Raw genomic sequence first — 9,552 nt, forward strand, 5'->3', positions numbered from 1 at the left:
AATACACGCTGGGCTCAACTCCAGGGATTAATTTACCACCCACTGTGCAGTTTTGCAGAGGAGGAAGGGATCAAAGACTAGTTCAACAACATGAAGCTGTCGCTCATGACGCAGAGGCTGATATTTCCTCTTGGCAACCCAGGGTGCAGAGAGAGAGGTGGCACTGGGACCTCATTAGGTGGCACCAGTACTCCTCTCTGTGCCAGCCTGGCACTGCTGGAAGACAGCAATACCCAGCCCCGGATAGTCTGGCTACAAGAAAAGCTTCAGCCTCAGCATCTCAGCAAAATTCCAGCTTGACTTAGACGAGACGTGCTGATGATACATACCCAGGGTCTGGAGTCCCTTTGGTTATATTTCCACTCTTGCCCTTTTTTCCCCCCTCCATGTATTTTCCTGCCATGATCACCAGCATTTAAATGAATCTTGGTTTGGGTTGGAAGGGACCATAAAGATCATCCAGTTCCAACCCCCCTGCCATCAGCAGGGACACCTTCCACTAGACCAGGTTGCTCAAAGCCTCATCCAACCTGGCCTTCAACACTTCCAGGGAGGGGACATCCACAACTTCCTTAGGCAACCGGTTCTAGTGTCTCACCACACTCACAGTAAAGAATTTCTTCCCAATATCTCATCTAAATCTCCCCTCTTCCAGTTTAAAGCCATTACCCCTTGCTCTATCACTAACAGCCCTTGTCAAAAGTACTATCACAAGTCAGGCTCCTCCTAGCAGCATCCCGCAGCAGCACCACTGAGCATCTGCGTATGGTGATGCCCAATGGCATGGGTAACCCCATTATTGTGGGACACAATTTGGGAAGAAACAGACTTCTCTGAACTCCTAACTCTGTTTTCAGTCTTTTCACCAATTTCCATCTAATGTATTGGGGACCAGCATCCCTGCACAGCTTGTCCAGAATCTCAGGTTTCCTTCTTGAAAGCAAGGATGACAACACCCTCCCTTTTTAAAGGGTCTTGAAACACGTGTGTGGAAAGCAGTGCTGCAGGTCACCGCTGAGCATTACAATTAAATAACAGCAGAAAGCTTCTGATGAAAACAAGCAGGCAGCTCTGTCCTGCACACTGTAGATGAACTCAAGCTCGCTGCCAAACACAAACAGCTTTACAAACAATAAACAGTAGAATTAGCTGATAACCAGCATCTTGAATTTGGCAAGGGCAGGTTTCTTTTCCACCCTCAATTTTAGGAAGCAAGAATGCCAGAAAACTCCAAGAGAGAGGAAGCTAAGAGCAAACACCTCCTCCCTCCACCAGCTGATCCCAGAAACATAAAGGTATACAAACCACCTGTGTTTTCACTAAGCAGCTAAAGCATGTGACCAAGAAAGTTCAGATCCCTCAAACGCATTTAGTGTTGATGAAACACAGTGTGTTTTCAGAGGGCAACAAGAAAGCAGGGGTTAGCGCAAGAGTTTTGTAGTGAATGGCTTTATTCCAAACTCTAATTCCTCACAAATACATCTGATTATCTGACCAATAGCCAAATGAAGTGTTGCAAAAACTGGAGGCACTTTTCCTCATCACTGAAAATAGCTGTAAGGAAAGGAGACGTGTCAATACGCTTCATGTAATGAGGAAAGTTAAGGTGGATTTTGTCAGGAAGGATGTAAAAAAATGTTGGGGGTTTTGTATGTTTGTGTTTGTTGTTGGTGTTTTTTTTCTCCTCTTTTCCACACACAAGTTCATTTCTACATAGGGCAACTTTTGAGGGATAACTTTTTGTTCTAGCCTGCCTTATAAACAGCTACAGCAAGATGCTCTGTGAATGGTTTGGGGTTGGAAGGGACCTTAAAGCTCATCCAGTTCCAACCCCCCTGCCATCAGCAGGGACACCTTCCACTAGACCAGGTTGCTCAAATCCTCATCCAACCTGGCCTTGAACACTTTCAGGGAGGAGCAGCCACAGCTTCTCTGGGCAACCTGGGCCAGAAAGTTCCTGTTTAGAAGCCACCACTAAATCAACCCAGTCCACTAGATCCTGACATGCCACATCCAGAGGCCCTGGCTGCAGACACAAAGGTAAACCATGGCTGCTGTAGCTCCCTGTAGCAGCTCTCTCCCTTGCAGAGGACAGGGTGAAGCTGTGCCTTGAGGACAGCATACAAACAAAGAGAGCAGGGCTGAGGAGCAGACAGAAAGTGCTCTTAATGCCGTGTCCATCACCTATAGCACTGCTACAGCACACACAGACTGCAGATGGGGGCTACCTGCCAGAACCAGGTACTACCTATCACAGCTGTTGGGATAACAGGCACATTACCACAGTACTTTGAGGAGGCAGGAAAAGGAAAAGCCACCTGGACAAGATAATCTACAGTGAGCAGGTGTACATGTGAGAGCTAAGAGGAAGCTGTGAGAAGTGAGCTGCCCACCTCACAAAGATGTTGGTGTTGGGCACCATCTTTATCAGGGGTCAGTCCTCGTGGTCCAGTTAAGAAGAAATGGAAAGGAGGCAGTAGGCCACTTCAGCCTGGGGACACAGGGCATGATGTGCATAGAGGCTTGCTCTGAACATGACCCTTTCCCATGCCATCATCAACAAAGAGGCAAGAAAATTCAGAGAGACCTTCCTAGGGCAAAGAGGATGGGTAATAGGAAGCAATTTGCCAGCACTTCAAGGTAGCAGCAGTACTCCTACATTGCTGCTTAAGACCAGTAGCTAAGACACTGAGATACCAGTGGTATCCTACATGGCTCCTACAGCTGGATTTGCTCTTTTGTTTGAGAAGGAGGAGGTGGAGTGTGGCATTCACTTAGTAAACTGGACACTTGCCCTCTGACTGTGCTGCCCCATTAGAGCCCAATTGCCAAGGTAATGCCTCACCTTCAGGGCTGGAGTAACTCCTGTTCCAATAAGGATCCACCAGCAGCTGACTGCTCATTACACAAGTAGGGTCTGGAGCCACAAGCTGTGTCAGACCCTGCTGATATCTTATGTGAAGACTGTGGCAATGGCGTGACTGCTCTTAGGTAGGAAACCCACTTTCTGTCCCCATTGCTAGACTGGCAGTCTGACCAACCTGCTGATTTGAACCTCATTAAGTTGCTGACATCACGTTGTTAGCAAAATTAAAACATTGCAGTGTTTGTTTTACCATTGCCTTTGAGAGACTGAAAGATTTACTTTGTTCTTCAGTGTCCAATAATGAGCAGAAACCGGACATGGGTTTAATGTACAATGGATATTAGTGTTCCCAAAGAGAGGAGATCTTTCTAATTCCCAATCCAGACAACTTGAAAGGTCACCAGGTCTAGCAGGGTTTAGGAGGCTCTTGGGGTTGTGGTGTGTCTGATAACCTGTTGAGTCACCTGTTGAGAAAATACTAGTGGTGGGGAGCAAACCAGCACCTTCTCAACTCTCCTGCAGAAATACATCCTTTCCTCCAACATGCTTTAGATGTTATCGGGACTTCAGAAAAACATCATTAATTTGCATTTCAACAGAGGTTTTCAGTGGGACCTTGGACACACCATTCACTGCTTTGGCTTGCACTTCTCCATACATACTGTGGGGATAAGCAGTTCTTTCCTCTGCTCAGCATTTGTTGCAATCTAAGTACCAGAGATTGTGATAGCAGATTTAGGTACTAGCTAGTAAGGGCCATAGTTAGGCCTTTGTTTTATTCTCTAATACCCATTTGTAACAATATCTGCTCTTAGATTTGCACATAAACTACACCACTTCCGCAGGCGCTGACTGGTGGGGTCAGTGGTAGATGATTCTCTATTGTTTTGTATATGGAATAATATATTATATATAATTATGTTATTTATGATTATAAATAGACCACAATTGGAATATATGGAATTATATATTATATATATTATGTATTATGTTATTTATGATTATAAATAGACCACAGAAAGTCAAGAACAACATACATTAGATCTGTTCATCTTCTGCATGGCAAGTGGAAAAAAGCCACAAGTGATGTTTTCATTGACAAGTGAAAATGTCTTCATTCAAGTGAAAGCCACTTCCCTGGCTTTCCTACTCTGCCACCTGCCATTCTTATTCCCTCAGTCCAGCAAGGTGCTCTCTATACACACTCGTAAATCTTTATGAAACTCTTCTGTCAAAGAACTATTGTGTTGCTGAGTTTCTGTGTTAGATGAATAAAACTCCACACAAATCATAAAGCATTTTGATATGCAGTGTGTTATCAAACACACTTCATGCAAGACCAATTGGTACATTCTTGATCTCCTCTAGAAAGGAGAAAGAAAAAGAAAAATCAACATAAACACATTTCTTAGCTTGCTCACCACAATTATCTAGCAGGAAGGAGTCTAATGAGAACCACTCATACCTCACGTATCCAAGATCTTAAAAATACCCTGCCATTTCTTCCCTAGTACACTGTGGCATGTTGTTTTTGCTCTGAACTTCAGGTTGTTTGCGCACAGTCTTTCTAAATTAACGTCAAAGATTAATTGTGCATTTCTGACAGAACAGTGAAAACATAAAATTGAGAAGCAACATTATATATCTCTTCAAAAAGTATAGAAGTGCTTGGAAGCTGTTGAGAATCAATGAAAGCCATACCTTTGATTTCTAAGCAGTATTCACCTTGCCAAGAGAGAAGACACTATTGGGGTTTGGTGATAAGGCAAACAATTGCTGAGGTACAAGTTGTAGATAATGAGATAGGTAAGCATTTTTCCAATCAAATGTTTCTTATTTTCAACATACCTACTTTTAGAATGCAAGTTGTTAGCTGAAAAGGTTTTGTTTTGATTAATGTCATAATTTCCATTCATTTAAAAGAGAAACATCAAATCATTGTTACACAGGAAGTTTTGTTTCCGGATTAAAGTGACATTTCATTTAGCAGTCTAAATAAACATATCGTGTAAAATCCAATGGAACTCAATGGGAAGGAGAAACTCTGAAATCTGAACAAGCGTTTCCAACTACTGAATTGTACACCAGCCACCACTTTGGGATTGAAAATCCCCACTGGATTTTAGCAGTTTGAAACAGCTTTTTAAAAACAATTCTGAACAAGCATATCAAGATGAGATAAACCACTTCCCGTCTTCTCCTTAAAAATACATATTAAAAAAAAAAAATTCAGGCAAGGTAAAGAGAGGCCCATGGAGGAGAATGCATAAGCTGTCTTTCAACTATATCACTTTCCTGCTTGCAGGTAGATGTTGTAGTGTAGCCCATTTTCAGATTTTTAGTGAAATATCTTTTTACCAATTTTCATCAGTTGTCGCTATCACTGCGGCATCACTGGGCAATGCCTTCAGCTTTTGTTAGCAGTTAAAACATTTTTATACTTGTGAAGCTGTGAAGAAGATTTGAAAAACTCAGACCCCTAGAAGCTACTAAAGCCCAAGACAAATAAAACCAAAGAGAACTGAATTTTGTAAGTGACATTAACCACATAATTTTGGGGAAATTTGCCTCAGGAATTGCAGATGCCTGGAGCAGCCTATGTCAGGCTTGCAATTTTGTTAATTACATTTCATTTCATACCTCAGGACCATCACAGAACAAATCATTATTACAGATGTCCCAGGGGATGTAAAGTTCAGGCAGCCTCACACTACCTGCTAAAAAGCTTTCTTGGCTAATGCTTATCAGAAAATGCTTCTTCCACACAGAGCCCTGCATTACCTGCAGCTAAACCAGAATGTAGCAGAGATGAGGTCCATTAACTCTGGACACACTCATATAATAGAACAGCCCCACATCCCACTTTCAAGGAATGCTGCCTTTAACCCAAGCCAGCTTACCATAACAGCAAATTAAAAATAAATAACTTATAAAATCCACACATGAGATAACAGAATTACACTGAAAATAGCTACAAGTCCCAGAAAACTAGAAGCAAAATGTACTTACCCAGTTCCTCATGTTTTCTTCACCTTTTAAAATCCCTCTAACCAAGGCAAGTCCCAATTGTGTATCAGTCCCTTGTTTTTTGAGCACGCCTAGAAAAGAGAACTAGACACAAAGACCCAACTTTGCTTTCTAGGCCCCCAAACCTCACCTAGGGCTTTGCTTGGCTTTGAATCCTTTCTTCCCACCTGGCCTTAACTGCTCTCACCTGCCAGTAATTTCCTGCCCTGCTCTTGCTGGTTCTGCCATCACTGGATGCTGTCCTGACAGAGAGCAACCATTGCCAGTGCAGAAATATTGAAGAATATTTGAAAGGTGCCTAACTGGTCTCTAAACAACTTGTAGGACCATGAGGAAGCAGTTATATCTATTTCTACCAGTTGCTTCATTACAGACAGGCTGAGGTGGTAGCCAGGCACAGGACTTCTGGTGGACTGCTCAATAGCCTGGAAATACCACGCTCATCAGTGGAGACACACAATGACATGACAAACAGACATGTTGGTCTAAGTTATTATTACCAGTTTACACTGTTTATGCTGTCATCTCTGTACCGGAACCATGCCAATAATGTGAGTCGAGCCTATTTCAGTGCAAAGTCCAGTGAGCTGGCCTAACTCAGTCCCCTACAAGAGGGCATGAGCAGGGGACATTTTATGTATATAGGGTGATTTACAGCTCCAGTTAATTGTTATTCTTCTTCAGATAATGGACTAAGTGGGAGCTCCCAGTTTGCTTCCTCACAAAGTCAGCTGTAGCTGCTGAAATCAGATGAACCCCTGGATATGGATGTGGCTCAGCTGCAGGGAAGCAGCAGATTTGAGCTGCGGTGTGGTACCAAGCAGGTGGAAAATGATATTTCTCTAAACCATCCTGCAAGATCTTCAGTAGCACATCTGCCTGTGCCCCTACGTGCTCCTTCTTTCTTCCTTCCCTCCACTCCCTGCAAAAAAGTTTTGGGCTGACTTTCCTGTTCCATTGAACCTTCAGTAGATGTTCATTCCCATGGAGAGAAGGCATAAAATATCACTTTTCCAGGGTATTTGCTCATTGCATCACACTGGCAGGGGAATAAGAAAGAAAGACTCCATGAAGTGTGGGGTGTTAGACTTCAGATCCTATCTGGTGCTCATCCTTTCTTTGTGATGTTTCTACAACCGAACTCCATCCCTCATCTAGGCTGAAGGATACTTATCTTGCTTCTCGTGTATGGGAAAACAAAGCAGATGGTCTCAGTCTGTGGGACAGGTGTCCACATCAGAAAACTGTCACCGTACTTGACACCTTCCCAGCTATACTGGCCAAGATCCTCTAGAAAAGAAAAAAACATACCTTGCCACTTTGCATACATTTACATTCATTTGCATGCATTCTGGCACCTACTGAGCAGAAGCACATGCCTTCTCATTTTTAAAGTTGCATTATAACAATACCTCAGAGAGACTGGTATGAAGATAACTTGTTAAATGTTGGCTGCCTGGTGCCTCTAATATGTAAACCACTAATTAAAAGGGCCTTTCGATGCCACAGTCCTGTTCTGCTCCTGCCTTTGGTCACTGGGATGAGTTTTAACAAGGAGGAGCAAAAGGAAGCAGCTCATGGCAGCACTGCCCCTCCCCAGAAAGTCTGTAAAACCAACAGAAAACCCTTTTCTGCTAGATTTCCTAGGAGAAGACCAGTGACATTGTCAGAATTTGAAAAACATAGTCCCACTTTTATTTTTTTCCTGGCAAGGAGTTTTCTTCTCCAACCTCAAATACCCACAAAAGGATGATCTACATCTTTATTTTTCTTAAGTGAGGCAGAAATATTTCATTGGGATTGCGCTGGCTGGAATGCCTGGGGAATCTGGATGTGGGTAATCTGAATTAGGGGAGAAGTCAATGAAACACAGGAGGATATTGAAGTGCCTTAGTGCAAGGGCTGTTTCCTGACATGCATGCACATTGCTGTCTGAGTTCAGAGCAAATCATCCCACGTGGAGCCTTATGGCCTGTATCAGGGGGAAAAAAAATATGCAAGAGGAAAATCCAAAATAAACCAAAACACGGCAGATTGCTCAATGCTTCCTGTAGGCCAGTTAGGGGGGGGAAAGAAAAAAAAGAGAGAAAAAAAAGAGATCCCTTAATGTAGGAAATGCCGTGTATTTTCCAGTGCTAATTAGGGCTGCTTGGCAAGGCAGGAGGGGAGAGAAAAATGAGCATTGCCATGGGAACTTTTTTGATCACTTCATTTGAGGATCATTGCATGAATATCAGTTCTTCTCTTCTGTACCCCAGCCCTGATGGCTTGATTTGGCACAAGGGAAAAACAGTTGGAGAGGCTTCCCAAACTGAGCGGGAGACATGGCTGCACCCAGAGTTACGAGCAAGGAAAATGCCACTTGTTGTCACTTGGTACACAACAGCCTGTTACACAAAATCAACAGCAAAACTCCCCTCATTTTTACAAAAAATACCCCCAAAACAAACAAACAACAAAAAAACAACAACCCGAAAGACTTGTGTAACTCCACAACTAATCTTCGTTAATCTTGAGCAAGGCATTTAAATCCAAGGAATAATCCTATTCTTCTTCTTGCCCACGCCACCTCCTCCCCAGCCTCTCTGTACAGGGGAAAGGGAAACAAATAGAAGCAAAGTTCACAGCCTTGTGAATATTCCTTTCGACCAGAGCAAAGTGGCAACGTGTCTTGAGTCTGCTGGGAAGTAAACCCTGCTGCACTGCCATTCCCCACGCACAGCGACCACAGACCTGAAGAGAAAAGCTGCTTTCAGAACGATTATCACTCACTCTTAGCTAAAGCATGGAAATCTCTACTCTAGCAGCCTACCATTGCCTTGCTTTTGTCTGGTATTTTTTCATTGCCTATTCAATCACACACTTAAGAACAGAAGAGCGGCCATCTGAAGTGTTCCATTACGGTGGGCAGTGGAAATATTTGACAGTCCTCAATCTGGTAAGCAAATCGTGTTGTACCGTCATACCAATATGTCTATTTGTTTGTCTGCCATCTGTGCTTCAAGACATACGCAGCTGGTATATTTGCTGCTGTTAAACTGCTTCCTTTTAACAGTTTATACCCCAAAGAAAACTAAGTAGGGATCCGTGCTTGCGCTGTGAAATGTATTCACAGGTTTTCTGCAGAAAGAATATTGGCTGGGGAGCTGCTTGGCTTTCAGAAAGTACTCTGAAGCTAGTTACCTCCTTGTAAAAGAGACAAGCTATCAGCAAGGAGAGGGACAGAAAGATAGGGTATGTCCAGCCAGGACACGTGCGAGTTTGATGCATGTTATCTAACCCTTAACTCAATACACATTGTAATGCTGCTTGGAGTTTTACTTCAGTTTTTAATAAGCTTTTGTGTCTTATAAATTACGGAAAAGGTAAAACGAAGCATAGCACGGTGCTAATTTAGTAATTCAGAGTACATGTGTAGGTCAAAAATCAATTGAGAGCACGAGGGAAAATCCAGCCTGTGGAGAGAGGTGCTTATGATATTATTACATGTGTTTTAACAGTGCTATCAACTGCTCGCTGCATTTCCTAAAAGTACATGGAAAAACATAGACCGTAATGTGTTCTGGTTCTCCTCATATGCTAACATTTCCCAGGATAGAAACCACAATGAAAGCAGGTGAGATACCCTGAGGAAGAAGGCTTTGGTCACAGTCCATGTG

At 43.0% G+C, this 9,552-nt stretch overlaps 1 protein-coding gene across 1 annotated transcript in view; it reads left to right on the plus strand.

Annotated features, from left to right (window-relative positions):
• Positions 1–8,678: 8,678 nt before the first annotated feature.
• The window catches only part of ADTRP (androgen dependent TFPI regulating protein), a gene marked incomplete at its 3' end in the record, with an annotated part of 9,232 nt that continues 8,358 nt past the window's right edge, over positions 8,679–9,552 (plus strand). Inside the window, exon 1 of the mRNA XM_010170840.1 lies at positions 8,679–8,831. Within this exon, the coding sequence (XP_010169142.1) occupies positions 8,679–8,831 (153 nt within the window). The remainder of the gene's footprint in view (positions 8,832–9,552) is intronic.

Source organism: Antrostomus carolinensis, unplaced genomic scaffold, assembly GCF_000700745.2.
Source record: "Antrostomus carolinensis isolate BGI_N321 unplaced genomic scaffold, ASM70074v2 scaffold17496, whole genome shotgun sequence".
In the NCBI taxonomy this organism is placed as follows: Eukaryota; Metazoa; Chordata; class Aves; order Caprimulgiformes; family Caprimulgidae; genus Antrostomus; species Antrostomus carolinensis.